General features: G+C 34.9%; 1 protein-coding gene across 1 annotated transcript in view; it reads right to left on the bottom strand.

Moving 5' to 3' along the window:
- MCU (mitochondrial calcium uniporter) overlaps positions 1 to 20,856 on the bottom strand; it is a 217,504-nt gene that overhangs the window by 5,888 nt on the left and 190,760 nt on the right. The window contains exons 5-6 of the mRNA XM_089089379.1: positions 18,625 to 18,771; positions 8,881 to 9,084 (exon numbers count right to left, since the gene is read on the bottom strand). Coding sequence (XP_088945505.1) covers positions 8,881 to 9,084; positions 18,625 to 18,771 — 351 coding nt within the window. The remainder of the gene's footprint in view (positions 1 to 8,880; positions 9,085 to 18,624; positions 18,772 to 20,856) is intronic.

Consider the following 20,856-nt stretch of genomic DNA (forward strand, 5'->3'; position numbering starts at 1 on the left):
GTTTCTTGGCTAGGTCCACTCCTTTCTGAAATAATCTTCCTTGTGGCGACAAATGGTCTGAATCTATTTTCCCGTTTCAGTCAAATTTCAACCTCTGACACTGATTTAAATTTCAATATACTAAATGAACCTAACAATGAATTGATATTTATTCTTGTCTGTGAACATTTGACATGGGCATAACAAAGCAACATGCTTGGACCCAAACCCTCAAATACTGACACCTGTCAAATTTCCGACAGTAATTACTGCCCCAGTTGAGATGCAATCCAGTTTTACTACTTCATTTACCTTTTTTCAGACATCTCAAGTTCAAGAATTCACTTTCACTCAAGGTACTGGCTTGCTAAAAATTAATGACGCAGCCCATGTTTATACGCAGTAAAGAGATTTTATTGCTATCAAAGAGCAGCTCAAGGGTTAAAGAGAAAATCAAAAAATATAAAAACTTGTAACCACCTGACCTTGGCAGGTGTCTTCAATCCACTGTCTCTTATTTTTTTTTTTTCAAGTACAAACCATCTAATAAAACATATCTGCTATCATACCTGCCTCAGTGGCAGGGTTGCCACCCCTAGTAATTTATCACTATTCCTAGAGATTTTTTATACTGCCTAAAAAAAGAAAAAAAAACACTAAATCAGCACATAAATCACCTAGATTATTGAAGAATATCACTAAATCAACCAAAAATCAGTAAAATCTAGCGATTTTTTTCATCGGGTGGCAGCCCAGCTCAGTGGTGTCAATTCACAAAATTTTAGAGACGGGCAAAATGCATTTTTTTTTTAAATCTAGGGGGAATAAACTTGACTTTTTTTAATTTTCGCTGAAAATTCCCATAAACACCCCACCGCGATAACGGTATTTTTCAAAATCAGAAGGGGGGGGGAAGATTTATGGGATACATGTCCTCCAATAATTGACACTACTGAACTGGCTTCGGGAAATTGAAAAATCATTAACATACACATTTTTTTTCCAAAATGAATAAAGTCAATATAGAAGGTAACTTTGCAAAAGGTAAGGTAGAAACTTAAGATTTGGGTGCTAAGAGTGGTAAGACTGAAATTTAGAATTGGATGGTAAAAATCTGCACTAAAATGGCTTAGAAACGAATTCTTTTGATTCCCTCACGCTTGTTCACGCTTGTTCAATACTGGATTGCTACAACCATGGATTTACTAGATGGGGACCTAGTTCACGACCGAGGCCCATAGAAAAATCGGAAAATGACAGAACTGTTTCAAATGCCAACATAGAAATTGACAAATGACAATGCTTGCCAGTCACTGATTATGACATACTTAAAACACAAAATCGCGAAGAAAAACGAGGACAATTAACAGCCAGTGAAAAAACCGAAAATGGCTGTTAATTGTCCTCGTTTTTCTGCGCGATTCTATGTTTTATCATGATTAGCCAGTGTGGTCTCAGAAATTATTTATGACATAGTTGTCAGTGAAAACCCCATGAAAACGTTTCGTTCTGACAGCGAGTACGAGGACAAGTAAGAAACACGGGGCCAAGTAACAAGAGACTTTAAAAGGGATAAAAATGTAACTTAATATTCTATTTTTTTTCTATTTTTCTATTTTTCTAATATTTCTATTTTTTTTTCGACACAGAAAAGCAGAAATTCTGGTTATGGGAATATTGGTGCATAAATAAAATTCGAAATACGCGAGTCAAGGGTGGGGTAGTCAAGAGGGTAACTTCGAAAACGATAAAAAGGTAACAGAAAAATTGAATTGAGGGTTAACAAACATTATGACGCTAATGTGATTTTACCAATTATTTGAATCAGTACATTTACCCTTATTAAATACTTTAGTTTTCCGACGGTGGATTTTACTAAGAGGGAGCCTAGTTCACGACCACAACCTTCAAAAATAAGCGAAATATGGTAAAACTGTTATAAACCTCACGATAAAAAAGAAGAAATTCCGGTTGTGAGAATATTGGCGTGTAAAAACCATGTGAAATAAATTCGGTTCTACCCTTGTCAACACTTGGTCAAGAGGAAGGTTAACATAACAAATATAATTGGGGTTTAACAAACAATTTTACAGATGTGGTTTAGGCACTAATTTTTTTGAATCAACAAGTTCACACACTTGTTCAATGCTGCATTACAACCGCGAATGCAACTAGGTGGACCAAGTTTACGACTATTGTCTTCAAAAATAAGCAAAAATATGAGAAAACTGATTTAAATCTCAATATAGAAACGCAAAGCTTTTTGAGTTTTTATATAAAAAAATCATATAAATATTAATAATAAAATGATAGAATAAAATTTATAAATGAATAAAAACAAAATAAATATTATAATTACACAAAACAACAAATACCCATTTATTTATAATTAAACAGTAAGCACCATGAAAAATGCGGTTTAATCCCAGCTTCCATGTTTACAATGATAATAATGATAATAAAAAATGATGGTTAGGTAAAGTTTTACAAAGAAGGATGATATGTTGTACAAATCATACTTTTTAGCTATTCCTCTGGGACTAAATGATAATCAGGGGTCCTCGCAAGGGATGGAACGAGGTCATAAGAAAGGACTTAAATGAAACAGAAAAATTCGTTGGAGGGGGTAGAGTTTGAAACTTAGACTGGGTTAGGATGGAGGAGGAAGTGCAGCCGTGTTGACCCCAGGCGGCTTGCTGCTACGATGAGTTGTTAGTTGTAGTATTAGAATAGAATAAACGAATTATGGTTTAAGGACAGACGATACCTTAAAAGATCACCCAATCTTGTCCATTATTAACTTTTTAGGTTTTTTGTATCCAAACTATCTAGAATTGATTGGGCAGTCTTGCCAAAGCTTGTGGAGTTTGGATAAGAAATAAGAAGTGGAACCCGACACCCACTTTCCCAGAAATCTTAGAAACAAAACATTAAAGTTCTCCCTGTTTGTCCCGGAGATAGAGATATTCAGTTTTTGATGAAATCTGTATCTTCAGAAAGTGAAAATTCCGTTTCTTCGATCAAACGGAACAAAATTTTCTTTCTAAAGTGGAGGAAAGGACAGTTCCAAAAAATATTCTAATATACCTGCTAGAAAAAACGCTAAAAACCAGCTCAAAGGAAATATAATTTGGGCAATTTCACAGCTTTGGGAGTTCTCTGGGGTGCTACTTGCTTTGATTGAAAACCTTGCCGATACAGGGGACGAATTCGCTGATGGACCCTTTGTCTTCGTGATGGTCAGCCGACTCAGAGGCTCGCAAAATTATTTTAAGGTGATGAATTCTCTTAACGCATACTTTTGTGCCAATCTTGTTTAGGCTATAACAGTTTAATTTTCAAACGACATGATTAATTGTTTGAAGCTAAAATAAGCATTTTAGCATATTAAATCTCAAAATATACGAGGCACTAAACCAAAGCCGGTCTTGCCAATCAAACAGTTCGTGGTAACGAACTGTAAGTAAGGAGCGACCCGGCTCAATGGTAACCGAAACTCTAAAAAAGGATATTTTGATACAAATAGATACATCAAAAGAATCAGATTTTAATGCTGATTTCAAATATATAAGTACCCATCAAAAGTTACGTGCCTGAGAATATTTGGCTGATTTCCGAAAAAAGGGGGAAAGACCCCCTAAAAGTTATAGAACCTTAATGAAAATCACACCATCATATTCCGCGTATCAGAGAACCCTGCTGTACAGTTTTCAAGCTCCTATCTACAAAAATGGGGAATTTTGCATTTTTAGCCATACGTAATATCACGGGTGCGTTTTTATTTGTTTTGTTTTTTTTTTTCCCAGGTGTGATAGATTTGACCCAGTGGCCCTAGAATATGGTGGGTGGGCTCATTGGAATGGAAATCATAATTTCTAGTGCTATTTTTAAGTAACCAGTGACCAAAAAAATGGAGGGCAACTAGGCCCCCTCCCACGCTCATTTTTTTCCCAAAGTCACCTGATCAAAATTTTGAGATGGCCATTTTGTTTAGCATGTTTGAAAATATTATAAGTATGTCTTTTATTCCATGAAGGAAGTTTTCATGGGGGAAGGGACATTACTATGAAGGGGACGCCGGACTTCCCAGCATTATTTAAAAAAAGATCAGAAATTAAATATAAAAAAACAAGTTTTTCAACTGCAACAGCAGCAACATCAAAACTCTAAACGAACAGAAAATATTAAATATATGATTGGGTTCACCCCCTAGTCAATACCCTTTAAGCCAAAGATTTTTTAGTACTTTCATAAGAGCTATTTATTCTAATTACCGGCCTTTGTGATTAAGCGGTCATTTTTAAAGAATTGGAACAAAATTCGAACTTTCGCTTAAAGAGCAAGGTATTGACTAGGGGGGCGAACCCCCTAATATACGCATTAAAAATATATGAATAGAGTTAATTCGTAAGTTACGTAAGTTAATTCGTAAGTTACGTATGTTTATTACTAATAAAAACGTTCGTAAATAAAATTAAAAAAGTTTCGAGAAAGAAATTTAACCAAATAAAAGTAAATTAACATGAAAATTTTGTTTTAATTATTCATGTACGGTGAGCCAAGATCAAAACCTGCATTTATTCAAAAACATTCAAAAATTAAATAAAAAAAACATGTTTTTTTAACTGAAAGTAAGGAGCGACATTAAAACTTAAAACGAACAGAAATTATTCCGTATATGAATGGGGCTGCCCCCTCCTCAACGCTTCGCTCTTTACGCTAAAGTTTGACTTTCTCACAACTCTATTTTTTTTTAAACAAAGAAAAACTTTAGCGTAAAGAGCGAGGCGTTGAGGAGGGGACAGCCCCTTTCATATACGGAATAATTTCTGTTCGTTTTAAGTTTTAATGTCGCTCCTTACTTTCAGTTAAAAAAACATGTTTTTTTTATTTAATTGTAGCCCGACGTTATTATAAACTTTTGAGTGTAAGTCTTGGAACAGGAGATATACCACCTAATTTTAATGCAATGTGGGCCAATTTTATCTTGCAATGTATATTGGATTCTAGAACTCTAAGCAGGACACGAGTTTATATAATTTATGATGCTTTGTCTTGTGGAAATGGCAATCAGAAAAAACTAGAATTATAATACCAGATGGAAATCGGACAATTCTAATATAGTAGAACGTGTTTCTAACAACCTTGGAAATCATTTATATACGGATTTCCGAAGTGTTTAAGTTATTTCCTATTATGCAGTACTTCTGTAATGTTTTTCTCTTGCGTTTGTGTTCAAACCATGTATATAGGCTTTGTAGAATAAATGAATAGTTTATAGTAAAGACACGCTTCTTCCATCTCCCCCCAAAGTGAACCCTTAGCTCTGGAAGACTTGGCCACACGCTTACCAGTACACGCATGCCAATATTAGATGATCATCAGTGTAAACCAGACATCACCAGAAATGGGATGCCAAATGGACACTTAGTGGCTTTTGGACACTTTTTCACTCTGAGGGACACGGGGACACTATTGGGTCAAAAAGGCAGCTTTTTGAAAAAAAGAACACTTTTCCAAATCAAAACCAAATGTCTTTATTTTCTTCTTTTTTATAGCCTAGGCCTAAATACGACTGCTTTTAATTTTGTACTTTACTTTTAAGCTTTGGTAACGTCTTGGGGATTCTTCTTATAGATGTCTTTGCGAACAGGTTTTTCGGAACTTTTTTTCATAGGTTTTGAAAATTCATAGTGGCAACCCTGTATATTGGTTAATTTTCTAGGGGGACACTAAAATTGTCGCTTTTTGGCCGATTTGGACACTTTTGTCCCTAAAAGTTTTGACAACCCTGCACCAGAAAGGAGAAGCAGAAAGACTTACATTATTTTCGAAAAAAAAAAAAAAAAAAAAAAAAAAAAAAAAAAAAAAAACTTGAACAAAAATCAAGACCATAAAGATTTTGAAGCGAAAGTGTTTTCGGACTTGTACTAAACCAATGCAACAGAGTAATAATTTTGATTTTGACAGGGCAAGATTAATCGGCTGAACTTGACATATACATTTTGATGCAATAAATAACGAAATGCGCGAGGCGATGTAACAATTTTGGGCAAGACAATTGTAGCCACAATTTGGAGAGCTATTACAGAACTTATAAAGATAATAGCCAGCCTTTTGGTTAAGAATATTATTATGCCTTAAAGAGCTTTGATGTTTTTTACAATCATAAGCGCGGAAGTAAAATCAGTAGAAATTGTATACATATCTCATTTGAATTTCGCCTGAAGGCTTTCAAACTGAAGGTTTTCACCCATTAGCACCACTTTACTCAATCCACAGAACAAACTTTCTTCCAAAACAATATTCTCGCAAGACTACCGACAGTAAAAAACCATATTATAATCATTAATCTACCCAGAAAAGAGCGCAACAACCCGAGATTACAAAAAGGGGATCGACAAAACTTTTTACAGCTCAATTTACTCTTGTTTTTTTGTGTCGCCTTTAAGAAAGGATTGATGCTACTAGGGATGATAAAACTTAATATGTAGGCTTATACATGATGTTTTTATTACAAACAGGGGCGTAGCTCCAGCATTTTTATTGATGGGGCAAAAAAGTTCCACATCCAGAGAGTCAAGGGGCATGGACTATATAATAGGTTTTTTCCAATTTATTGGGGGGGCAACTACCCCCATGCCACCCCAAACGACGCCACTGATAACAAAGAATACTCCAGCGAGGAGGAGATAAATTCGTTCCAGAGAAATTACAATATTTAGCACACAATTTTGAGATATAATGTTAAATATAAAATACAAACTCTATATAAGGTACTGTTGTATTAGCTGGAACCCACGCAAGAAGTGAAGTTTGGTTAATGCTAATGAAATAAAACAAAATAGGATGAAAATATAATAGTTTAGAAACAAATTCCGGCTATATATTTGCACATTAGGGGGTGGAGGGTAAAGCATAACTTATATTGGTATTTGTTAATTAGCTGGAACCCACACAATATATCGTATATGGAAGATGCTTAAGAAACTAGTCAAACTTGTTTCTTTCAATAGAGACTTGGATTGCAAACCGAGGTTTGTCAGTGCATTTACAATATTTAAACTTTTGTTTTTTTGGGTTTAGGGGAAAAAAGGGACCTAGGTTAGGTTAGGTTACGTATTTAATATGTGATATGCTTTACCCCAACCCCCCACCCCACCCCCTAATGTGCAAACGTATAGCCCAAATTTGTTTCTAAACTATTATATTTTCATCATATTTTGTTTTATTTCATTAGCATTAACCAAACTTGACTTCTCGCGTGGGAGCCAGCTAATTGACAGGCATCCATACATTAAAAACGCAACCTAAACTAACCTAGGTACCTCCCCCCCCTAAATCCCAGAAAACAAAAGTTAAAATGTTGTAAACGCAATGACAAACCACGGTTTGCAATCCAATTCTCTATTGAAAGAAATCCGTTTGACTAGTTTCTTAAGCATCTTCCCTATATAATACGTCGCGTGGGTTCCAGCTAATTAAACAGTACCCTAAATAATCTTAAAATAATAAAATAATAAACATAAGTTAGTCAATTTTAAATTTAAAAATAAACTTAAATACGAAACTCTTAATTACTATTAGACATAGTTTCCAAATATTATCTTCTTTAATTGACCGTAGATAAGAACAGCACATCTAGCGGATTAGCCCTCCCAACCTTCATCACCATCATCAATAGTTACAAAATATTAGAATACGATTTACAATTTATGGCATATGTTTAGATGAAAATTCATATTTTCTTAAAATAAATTTCTCTGTTTGGCACCTAAATTACTCTTTGGTCAGATCAATTAGTTTAAAAAGCTGTGCAACTGCCCTGTTGATGACGAGGAAAAGGTGGGATTAATAGTAAATATTCCGCATAGCACCGCTGAACTGAAATAGGGTTAAGTTTCAAAAGTAAATTCCGTGCTTTTAAACCGGTGTATATCATCTAAATTTTTAGGGAGAAGGGGTGTAAGGTGATTTCTCCGGAGAGGAAGACAGGTCTGATAATTAAAACAATTGTTCTTCCAGCAAACATCAAGATTTTCATGCTTATAATTTTTAGTTAAAAGTGCTTACAATTTTTCAAACAGGATGAAGGCCACTATTAAGATCTTTGTTTTTAAAGAGATTTTGTCAGTATTGGGCGTTACGCCCAGTTGGCTCTGTTACTGCCAGTAAGGCTTATATGAGTTTCGGTAATTTCGAATTAATTATTCAATTAAGAAATTTTATTGTTTTTTCTTTCGTATTATAAAAAACCAATCCGTTCGTAAAGAAGCTTAGCCTAGTAAGAAAAGATCGAAAATTACACACATAATTAACGCAGATGAACAATATATACGCTACAGACTATCTGTTAAATACTTTTTTTGGGTGGGGGGTGGGGTATTTATACTGCTTTTCCTTATGTAATACATATCTCAGATTTCATTCCTAATGCTCTAACTGTCACCTGGATATTGGTGCATAAATAAAATTCGAAATACGAGAGTCAAGAGTGGGATAGTCAAGAGGGTAATTTGGAAAACGATAAACAGGTAACAGAAAAATTAGTTAAGAGTACTTACAATTTTTCAAACAGGATGAAGGCCACTATTAAGATCTTTGTTTTTAAACAGAGATACGGCCAGTATTGGTCGTTACGCCCAGTTGGCTCTGTTACTGCCAGTCAGGCTTATATGAGTTTCGGTGATTTCGAATTAATTGTTCAATTTTGAGTTTTTATTGTTTTTTCTTTCATATTATGAAAGAAAAAACAATAACATAAGATATTGCTTAAATTACCAAGAGCTTGTCATACTACTCTTTAACTCTCTAACGTCTCTCTACTTTCCAACGTCTCTAACTACGTCGCTACTCCCTCTCTAATATCCCTCAAAAAGGGATTTTACTCGAGCCACTTACCTGTTTTGTTAAAACATAATAAGCATAGACCAATATTGCAGTTCCGTAGGTTACGAAGTAGGTTACAGGCTCCATAATGTCCCAGCTATACTCCCACCAGGTCAGTCGAGCTAAAACACCAAACTGCACTGCCATTAGGCCTAAGCCTACCCAAGATAAAACATTTGTACGTCGTTTACATCGTTGAGCAATTGATTCCCGTTCCTACAAGACGAAAAGATATTTAGTTTTTTTAAAAATATTTTATTGACATTTGAAATTGTATATACCCATTTTATATGTTTTACACACATATATCAAACAGTTCGTGGTAACAAACTGCAAGTAAGTAGCGACCCGGCTCAATAGTAACCGAAACACTAAAAAACGGGATTTTTATATCAATTGATGTCTTAAAAGAATCGGCTTATTATGCTGATTTCAAATATATAAGTTTAATTAATTTAGTGTTACCTATTAAAGGCTACGAGCCTGAAAAAAATTGCCTGATTTCGAAAAAAGGGGGAATCACCCCCTAAAAGTCATAGGACCTTAACGAAAACCACACAATCAGATTCAGCATACCCGGAAACTTTTATGCAGAGGTTTCAAGCTCCTATCTGCAAAAATGTGGAATTTTGAATTTTTTGCCAGAAGAAAGATCACGGATGCGTGTTTATTTTTTATTATTTTTTTTTAGGGGTGATCGTATCAGCCCCGTGGTCCTAGAACATTTTTAGAGGCGCATTAGAAGGAAAATCAAAAGTTCCATTGCCTTTTTTAAGTGACCAAAAGGATTGGAGGGCAACTAGCCCCCCCCCCCCTTCCCAAAATCGTCCGATCAAAATTTTGAGATAGCCATTTTGTTCATCATAGTTGAAAGGCCCAGTAACTATGCCTTTGGATATAACATGACCCCCCCCTTTTTTTTCACAAAAGCGTCCGATAAAAAATTTGAAAAAGCCAGTTTGTTCATCATAGTTTAAAGGCCCAGTAACTATTCCTTTGGATACAACATAACCCCCGCCCCCACAGCCCTAGGGGAAAAGTTTTTTAAGTTCTACATTTTGCCCATTGTTTACGCATAGTATTTGTTATTGGGAAGTATGTATATATTTTCGGGTGTGGGCGGGGGGTATTTTCTGCGGGGATTTTTTCCACTAGGGAATTTTCCATGAAACGGAAGTTTCCAGGGGTTTGATATGTCAGACTAAATTATACACTGTGGAATTTGCCAGGACTCCTATACAAAATTCTTTTTATATGTCTTGCTTTCTCTTTTCCGTCCCAATTTTACGCGATGAGTTGTTAAGGGTAATTGTCCGGGGTAATTTTCACCAGGATTGAATTATCTAGAGGATATTTTCATGGGGAGGGGGATTTCCCCGTGGAGATGGGGCCAGGTTTCTTGGCATTATTTAAAAAACGATCAGAAATTAAATGTAAAAAAAAAGTTTTTCAACTAAAAGTAAGGAGCAACATTAAAACTTAAAATGAACAGAAATTATTACATATCTGAGGGTGATTGCCCCCTCCTCAATACCTCGTTCTTTACGCTTAAGCTTGAATTTTGTCCTAATTCTTTAAGACCGACTCCTGAAACACAAGGTCGTTTAATAAGAAGCTTTTTTAAAAGTACTAAAAAACTTTAGCGCAAAGAGCGAGGCGTTGAGGAGGGGCAATCCCCTTCAGATACGTAATAATTTCGGTTCGTTTTAAGTTTTAATGTTGCTCCTTATTTAGAGTTGAAAAAACTTTTTTTTATTTAATTTTGTACCAGAGTCAATACACCTTGCGTTTACTTAGTGAAGAGCGAAGTCCTCTCGTGGACCCCCCCCCCCCTAAGTCACTTTGTACGGAAGGTCTGATCATAAAAACTTATGACTGCATTTATTTGATTGAAAATTGAATGTTCTAGTGCCATTTTAGAGTATCACTGAAGGGCAGCCGGTTCTCCCCTTTCCTTTTTAGACAATTATTAGAAACGGCTTGAAACTTACCCAAATAATTACCCTCACATATGGGCTATTTTTTATGGTTAGTGAGTATTTTTTTTTTTTTTTTAAGAAACTTCATCCTGGAAGCTCTTGGACCCCAATGCACCGAAAGAAGAAGTTGGTTCGCTAAATATGGGGCCTGAAAAGCACCCATATCTTTTTTTCTGAACGGTATTTTTCCGCGTATTAAAACCCTTTTTTTCTGAGCATTAAAACCCTATTTTAGTTTTTGCACAAAAAACCACTCCAAAAAATTAGAAAAATACAAAAAAAGTTGGGGCTTCAAGACCCAAACACAAAAACAAATTATGGTGCGGTTTACCCCCCCCCCCCCCCCGTTAAAAATTGAGCCAGAAAATACGTAAAAAAAACTTCTTTTTTTTATTGGCTTTAAATTTATATCTGCAAGTCATTGGGAACCAAATAGAAAAAAAAAGAAAGAACAATATTGATCGGCCTGAAAATCGGGCCCAAAAAAAGATCAAAGCTTTTTCTGCGGAATATCAAGATTTTTCCTCGTTGAACGGCTTGAAAATTACAATCGTAAGGACTACAAGAACCCTAATGGATAACAAAAATGAGTTTGCAGACCCCCAAAAAATGAGGCCCTAAAAAGAGCTAAATAGCTTTTTTTTCAATCAGCTTGAAACTTATACGCTGAAGCCTTTGAGCCAAGGGCACCCAAATACACAAAGAAAAAGGGCCCAAAAAAGCCAAATTCTTATTGACATTAATGCTATCAAATTTTGAATAGTCCCAAATTACGAAAAAAAGACACAAAAAATAAAAAGAAAAAATGAAAAGAAATCGTGGCGTAGGTCCTATGTTCTTTCTGAGGGCCGAAGAAAAAATATTTGGTACTGCTGCATTATGCGGGCACCGCGAAGAAGTAAAGTTTGGTTAATGCTAACGAAATAAAATAAAATAGGATGAACTCATTGAGAAACCACGGCTTTGCAATCATTTATCTATAGCAGTCTCTTGCAAATAGCCCGTTTGACGGGTTTCGTGACTGGTTTCCTTGATACATTCTTTTCGCGGTGCCCGCATAATTCACCAGTACCAAATATTTTACCCCAAAAGAATTCACCTTACCCCCCCCTCCCCTCCAAAAACGAAGGCCCTTACTCCCCAACACAGATCTTCCCAGAAAGTGTCAAGTCGATCCACCAGCCGTAAGACAGAACGGAATATACTTAACAAACTTAACATACTTAACAAACTACGTTTACTCCCCATTTAAATTCATATTTTATTTTTATTGAAAATCCATATTTTCGGAGGTACCACAGCTTTTGGTGAAATAAGAGATTTTTTGAGCTTCCAAGAGAAACATCTTGACCGATGTACATGTACCAAACATCCGTACTTCGAAAACGTAAAAACACGACTTGATTCAACTAAACACTGTTCAGTGGCATCAATTGAATTAGAGGCAGAGACGTCATTATTACGTATATGAGGGGTTTCTCCCCCTCGTCAACATCTCGTTCTTTGCGCTACAGTTTTTTTTAATACTTTTATAAGAGCTATTAAACCCTTTGTGATTCAGCGGTCATTCTTAAAGAATTTGAACAAATCGGACTTTAGCGTGAGGAGCAAGGTATTGACGAGAGGGCGAACCCCCTCATACACATTATAATTTCTTTCCGTTTTAAGTTTTAATGTTGCTCCTTACTTTCAGTCGAAAAAAACTTTTTTTTTATTTGATCAAGCATGAACAAGCATTCAGATCATAGAACAAGTATGAAAAGAAGATTTTCGCTTCCCCCTAAATTTTGAGTTCTTGAGCACCAGCTGAAACATTTGACCGACGTATATGAACCAAACATCCGAACTCCGTAAACGTAAGAAAAAATACGGACTTGATTCAACTGAATACTGAACCCTCCAATTATTGAACATAAAAGCAGCTTCATTGCACTTGCTAGCCTAATAATATACAATTATTTTTAATTTATTTAATTTAATTAGATATTTAATTAATATACTGGTTTGATTACTGATTTTTAATTATTTCTTTTTATAAATTACTTTTACTTTTTAATGCTTATTACTTTTTAATGCTACAAATTAATTTTATATTGTTAATTTTAAATTAATCTAATAAATTAATTATCCAATTATTATACTTATTTTTTCCAACCTACTAAATATAACAAAAAGTTGCAATCATATTAAAAAAGTAATTTGTTTACAGTCAATGTCGGACAAATATATTTCATTATTATTATATTTTGGCAAACGTCAGATACAAGATTAACAATTTATGATAAGTTTGGACATCATTTGTGAAAGTTAGAAACTAGAAAATAATAAAGATGTCAATTTTGATGTTTGTTAAAATTTGAAAGTTGTCACTTTAAAAGCTGAATAACTACTTTATTTGTTTTTTACACCTCAAGGGGTTGTGTATATTATATAAGACAGCAAATTAAGACAGAAATGATTGATTTTGAAATTATTTTCAGGTTAAATTTTGACGATCCATAAAATTATCCATTGACTGAACAGTGAGTTTGCCAAACACCAAATACTGGTCAGCGTAATGAACGAAATAACCGTCAATCGAAAACGAATATTTGGCAAATGCTTTTTGTTTTTGTGCCAAAATTATCTGACAGAAAAATAGGGACTAGTTTTACTAAGAGGGTTTTCCAGAGCTAAAAAATCATCAATGATAATTAATTGTTTGTAACTATTTTCGTTCCAGAACAAGTCAAGGCAACTTGTTTTACTGTAAGTGCAGAACTGCCAACAAAAACAACCATTTTATGTATAACAAGCACTTCATGGCAAAGAGTACAGATAACTTATAAGAGTGGAAACTGGCGCTAGTGTCGGCAAAAAACATCAACACCCTCTAGCGTTCGGCGACACTTTGCATTTTTTGGCTTTTTCATCATTTTTCTGTCAGGAACTGATATGAGACATTTATTACTACACTAGCTTTACCGACTAGACAAATTAAATCAATTAGTATTATTCTTACACTGAAAAAAAAATGCAGAATGCCGCCAAACGGTAAATTGCGTTGAGTTTTCTTTTTATCAACACTAGCGCCAGTTCCCACTCTTATAAGTTACCCATATTCTTTGCTTTAGGGGTTAAATTTGTTGTTATCCTTCATTTTAGCCTGAAGGTAATTGCAAATGATTGATGGTCGTTAATGATGATTTCTTTTTATAATGTTTTAATTAGGCTGTTTTCTTTTTTTCGCTGATAAAGGCTTTGGGATGCGAAGGCGAATTATTCGGATGTTATTACTAATATATCACACACAGGAAAAAGCCTTAGACTTTTCCTCATAAAGATCCTAGTAAAGAACAAGCCACGTTGTCATCATTTTTATTCAAGCCGCTTCTTAGATTAATAATAGGATATCGCCCCTTAACAGACTACGATTATGACGTCTTTAATCAATCTTTACCATGAAATATGCAGTATTTCGTAAAAAAAATGATTCTATTTTAAAAATAATTTGTTTTATTTAAAAAAGTTTTTAACCCCATTAATTTCCTTTAAAATGAGCCATTGAAACACTCTCTACGATGTTCCAGTGCCAAGCTATCCTTGGAAAAGAAAAAAAAAGATGCCGTTTAGGCAGAATGCTGTAGTAGCTGCCACTTTCCTTGATTTTTAAGCCAATATAATTTCCCTTGCTGTTCAAGACCAGGGACAGAAAGTTTCCTATATAGGGGTTTTGGACAAGGCGGTTCTAAGGATGTGCTTTTTGTTTTGATGTGATTCTTATTTATAGGAATTATGGGTTTTTATATTTCTAAACATTGGACATGATCCTCTCTTACTAGGTTGCTAGCTACCGCTGCAACCCGGATTACTTAAGACTCCCTTCCTTGTCTTTACACATATATATGTCACATATAGAAAAAGGCCTTCAGCGTTTTCAATAAGATGATATAACACGCGTATTTTGTTGGAAAGTCACTTTTCTGTGGTATGATATCATATTTGAGTGACTCTACTGCTCGATTCCATGTGGTTCGTTCAGGGTTGCCACCCCTGGTGATTTATACTATTTCTAGTGATTTTTATATTGCCTAAACAAAAAACTCACTAAATCAGCACATAAACCACTAGATTATTGAAGAAAATCGCTAAATCAACCAAAAAATCACTAAAAATCTAGTGATTTTTTCACCGAGTGGCAACCCTGGGCTCGTTCTCTACAAGGTGCTGCTAGGTTAAGACCACATTTACGCTCTTCCGTAAAATCGAGGACTTTTTTCCCACCCGGTGATGTGAAATTCCCCTACAAATCGATATTCGGCTTTGATCAGAATCTAGCTCAAAATCCTAGTTTTGCCCTTCTGTAAATTTAAAAACTTATGGGTAGGGTTGTCACCCGGGAAAAAAATCCCTAGATTTTTAATAATATTATGGTTGATATATTGATTTTTTGTTTTGTTCAGGCAATATAAAATCACTAGAATTAGTGGTAAATCACAAGGGATGGCAACCCTGTTCAGGGAGCGTGAAGTCCAGCTGCCGAACAACTTACCCCACAAATTGATTTTGATCTCCCGTAAAATCGTGAAAACGGCAAATACGCCTTTTGTTTTGAGCATGAAACTATCCGAAGAAACAATTTACGAATTTCACTTTCTCTCGAAATTAACTTTTTTTTTAGCATGGAAAACCTTTGCCAACAGCGTTAGAGTAGATAAATGTTTATCGTATTTCGGGTTTGTCATTCTAAAACAAAAGAATTCGTTATTTATCAGAAGAGAAAATAGGAAATTAGCATTTTAATATTGCAGAGTCAGTGCTAGAAACGACTTTCAATTGTAAAAGTAAATTAGTAGATAGCTGCGCTAAACTGGTGAAGTTATTCATTGGTCAGTTATTAGACTAGTTTATTAACGAGCGCAGCAAGGACAATGAGCGCAGTTTGAGGGATACAATCAGTGGCGTCAATTGCGATGGAGGCAGACACGTCATGTGCCCCCTACATTTTCTTACCCCTACATTCTGAAAAATAACTTTCTTTGGTATTTTCACTGAAAAAGACAATAACAAAATTGCCCCCTCCTAGGTTTTGAAAAAAAAGTCACCCCACCCTTCTATTTTCATCAATTGACAACCCTAGATACAGTGGAGGTGAACCCTTGTCAATAGGGATACAGACAGAAGTGGAACTCGTCACAGATACGCACTGTTCGTATATTTTTTCAGGTGTTTTTTAAATGTTCCTTCATTACCATAGACCAAACTCACCTTCAACGTTATTTTGCTTGAGGTTTTATGTTACTAGTAAGTTTTATAGTTATAGTTAAGTTTTATAGTTAAAACTCACGCCTCAAAATTCATGACATGGGTATCATTTTAACATAATTTGAAGCGCAATAACTACAATTTCGAAGAAAACTATTTTTTATAAAATAGTTATAATTTTTTATAAATTATTTATTTATTATAATTATTTATTATAACAAAATTATAAATTATAAAAAATTATAAAAAAATTATTTATTATAATTTTTTATAAACTATTTTTTATAAATTAATAAAAATAATATCAATCCAAAATTTTATTTCTGGAAGGAGTATTGACTATAACAAGAAGAGGACTAATATGTATTTTCAACCCAGCAACATTCCACGATCGTTCTGTGCGATCTTTTTAAACCAAATTTGGCCAAAATTCATTAAGAAAATATCTAATGTACAGTATTTCAAACCCATCGAGGTTTGTACCCCCCCCCCATCCCAAAAGTATCCTGGACCCCATCCAAAAGATATGATCGTTTTTTGTTTAAATATCATAGGTATTATTAATGTTGATTGCAATTTGGTCGGTATTACTTCCATCGTGTCATTCAAATTGCTTTTTAAACGATACGTATTGAATTATTATTAGATTTATATGGTTACAAAAGTAATTTGATTTTTGTTTATCATTTTGTATTGAGCAGGAATTTTGTAAAACCAATTGACATTTATATTTGCGACCAACGAAAAATTGCTAAAATTATTTTTTCCTTCAACTCAAATTGACATTTTTAGTCATACGAGATGATCACACGCGGACTTCGATTCAGAAAAGAGGTTTCACAAATAATATATTCCTGCCTTTGAAATATGGATATCAGAAAATCCTATTATAAACGCTTCGTTTCGCCTGACTACCGTAGAAAAGAAACTCGGTTATCCATCGTAAAAAAACGAAGAAAATCTTCAATGTCAAATTTTACCCTTAGTTAGCAACAGGTTCAATTCTGGCCTCTCTTACGCCTGGGTCAAAATATTGATTAGAATCCCCTCCCCCTACTTCCCAAAACTTTTAGGTCAAATTTAAAGACAAAGTAATTTATTAACAAAATTTTGCCAAAAGCGTCCTTTACTTTATTTCGATAAAAATATAAATAATACAAAATGATTATAACCGTTAGATTATTTATTTGTAATTTTACGCCCCTAAAATCTTTTCGCCCGGGGCAAGTGCCCCTCTGTCTCCCCACAAAAACTGCCTCTGGTTAGCAACCAGGACTTTTAATGTGTTATCCAACTTTTCTACAAGATTGTAAGTGACCCGTCACTATTTGCTTGCGACAAAGTCTTGAATCAAGTGTGCCGCTATGTCATATAGACCACTACTACTACTACTACTAACAACTCAGCAGCGCCAAGCCACCTGAGGCCAATAAGGCTATGTACGCTCCTCCTCCATCCTAATCTATTCAAAGCGGGCCTCTTTACACCCTCCCAGGAAATTCCCATTTCCCTTAAATCTTTCTTTACGACATCCTTCCACCCAAACCGTGGACGGCCTGCTTTCCGTTTGGCCCTAGGCGGTTGGCCGAAAAGGACTACGGGAGGCTTAAAAATGAACACAATGATTGCGATCTATTTGAGAGGTTTCCAAAAAAGTTTTACAATATTTCTTAACAATATTTTAGAGTATTCTTAAATGATGAGATCAATGAAAACATACCATTCAATCAGGCTAGAAAATACATATTAAGATCCTGTAAGCTTCAAGAGTAGGCCTATAGCTTACTATCGGAATTTCGACTTTATAACACATTTCCTTCACTGTTATTTCCCCCAAAAAGGTGCTAATCATGTCTTTTAACGTTTAGTTTTCTTAAATCATTATTCGCGCCTATCCACCAAAATTTGGACTGATTAAGGTGCATAGGGTACTATTCGAAGCCGCATTCGACGACTAAAATACTTTAAAGCAGTGTCTCAACTTCGAGGGAACATTCGATAGATCTATCGAATTTTAAGCAGTTCACCGACAAAAACTACGATCTACGGAACATACGGAATGCTATGCAGATAATTCCGCAAAAATATTTGGCTAAAATTTTGTTCACAATTTCTTAACTACTTATGTATCTTTTAAATCTTCACAACTCCTTTAATTGGCCTAAAAAAGCTGTCATTTTGAGCAACGGCATGTTGCGGGCTTTACTGTTGCTTCTTTGTTTCCATAGACAGCAATTATGACGACGGTGCAGCTTAAAAACGAGGAAGAGATAAATAGAGAGAAAGAAATAGAAATAGAGAGAGAAAAAAAAAGAGATGGAGAGAGAGAAAAAAAAGAGAGTGAGAGAGAGAGAGAAAGAAACCGAGAGGAGGCGGGCTTGTTCTCGTGCCCTATTTAAGTAACAAAAGAGATTTTGCCATAATAAAGCGGCCGTTTCTTCCAGCATAGAGAATGCTGGAAGAAAAAATAGGAGAAAGAGAGAAGAAACGACAACAAAACCAAGGGGAGAAGAAATATGATGATTATTCTTACTTTTTCTAATGGTTCTAGTTCGTCTTTTATTTTCTCCAGTTTCGCTAAGATTTCTCGTTCCTTTTTAGTCTGTACTTCAGATACGTTTAGTGCTGAATACAACTGGCTAACAAGTACTCGAACGCTGTTGAGAGTTTCACCGTCATCCTTAAGAAAAATACAAAAAATAATTTAAAACAGTATTAGGAATTTATACCCGATGAAAATCTGGCTTCGGTGAACGGCACAAAAAATTATTGAGAACCTATGGGGCGAGTCTCTAAGTTTCCTTATTGCAAGAACAAAACCCTAAACGGAAACCCACGTTTCTTAAGTTTAATTTGTAGTGTAAATATACTTAACTGTATCAAAAGACAGATATTCAATTGCTATTGATGGGCTCACCTTATTGCTTGGCTCGTTGCTTACGTTCTATAATATATATACTATCTTTATATGTGAGCAATAATTGTATATGTATGTATCTATGTATGTTCTCGAAAACGGTTCCATATTTTTCGGGAAAATTAGTATCTTGGGATATCCACGCATAAAAAAGGATCTAGATAATTCAGAAGTCTGAGAAAAATCATTAAGAGCCTTAACTTTGGTTTTAACAATTGACGTCATGTACTATGTTAGTACATCATATAAGAATTTCTTATGACATCATATATGACATCATATAAGTATTTTCTTGTATGATGTCATGCATAGCATAAATAAGATTGTTGTGTTTCCAACGCAATAGTTATTTATATAATATAATGTCTGTTGCAAGGCCCAAAAAAAGAAAATTTGCATTTGCAGTAACTATATATGATGATTCTTTGGAACCAACACCTGAACTATCAAACGGGATAAAATGAGAAATTCGACAACCTGAACCATCAATTGTGACAACACCAATACGGATAGCTAAAATAAAGGCCATTGGAAAATGTCTGAAGTAATCAAATTCCAAAAATGTGTCAAAAATGAAAATGAAGAGCAAAGACAAGGGTGGTTAGAATATATGCGAAAACGACAATAAAATCGTGTTAAAAATGAAAATGAAAAGCAAAGACACACGCGGTTAGAAGACATACGACACCGAGCAAGTAAGTGAGTCAAAAATAAAAATGAAAAGACGCGCGTTTAGAAGACATGTGACATCGACCATGTGAGCAAATCAAAAATGAAAAGCAAAGGCACACGCAGTGAGAAGACATGCGACACAGAACATGTGAGCAAGTCAATGAAAATCAACCTGGACAGCGAGAATCAAAACGTGGCAAAATTGAAAATGATAGCGATGATGATTGGGTTTGGGATTTGGACATGGATAAGGTCATCAATGCCTACCATACCTTTGTTAAAAAAAAAAAAAGGTTCGACGATAGGTATTTCATAATGACGAAAGATAATTCGAAGTGTACGAAGCGAACAAATTGAAAATGATAGCGATGATGATTGGGTTTTGGATTTTGACATGGATAATGTCATTAATACCTACTATACCTTTGAAAATCAAAAATATAGACTGGATAAATTGTTGGAAGAAAAAAAAGTTTTTGTCCCACCACTTGAACAATCATAGGCAGGGCAATAGCGCAGCCTAAGTAAAGAACGATGTTGGCACAATGTTTTTTTTTTTGGGGGGGGGTTGTTTGTTCCTTTCAGACCAGGGCATTTCGTGTCGAAGGAGTTGTCGTAGAAACTTCGAAAATGGCTCATTCGATTGGAAATTGGAAGGGCTTGCGCCCTTTTTAATAGCCGAAAGTGATTGGAATTGCATCTAACACCCCTTCCAAACCCACCATTTGCCCAAACACATCAAATCAAAATTTTGAGACAGCCATTTTGTTCAACGTAGTTGACAGATCTTGAAATTATGTTTTTGAGGAGGACACTTCCTCACAGCCCTCAGGGCAAGGGTTGTAAGTTATGCCCTGGGGGCATATAACGTTTTTATTGAAAGTGTTGTCGTAAAAACTTCAAAAAGGGCTCATTCGATTGCAAATTGAAAGGGCTAGGGCCCTTTTTAATAATCAAAAGTAATCGGAGGGAGAATCCACAAACCACCCCCCCCCCGTCCCCCAAACCCGATCATTTCCGATCAACATTTTGATATGGCAATTTTGTTCAACACAGTTGAAAAGTCAGGAAATTATATGTATTAAAAAATTGGGGAATTAGTTACACAACAGATCCTAGAAAATATTCACAGTCTCAGACCATATTTGCACTAACTCTGTTGTATTTACAAGTTAA

The sequence above is a fragment of the Artemia sp. Qi Xiang Cuo genome, chromosome 5, assembly GCF_049724085.1.
Source record: "Artemia sp. Qi Xiang Cuo chromosome 5, ASM4972408v1, whole genome shotgun sequence".
In the NCBI taxonomy this organism is placed as follows: Eukaryota; Metazoa; Arthropoda; class Branchiopoda; order Anostraca; family Artemiidae; genus Artemia; species Artemia sp. Qi Xiang Cuo.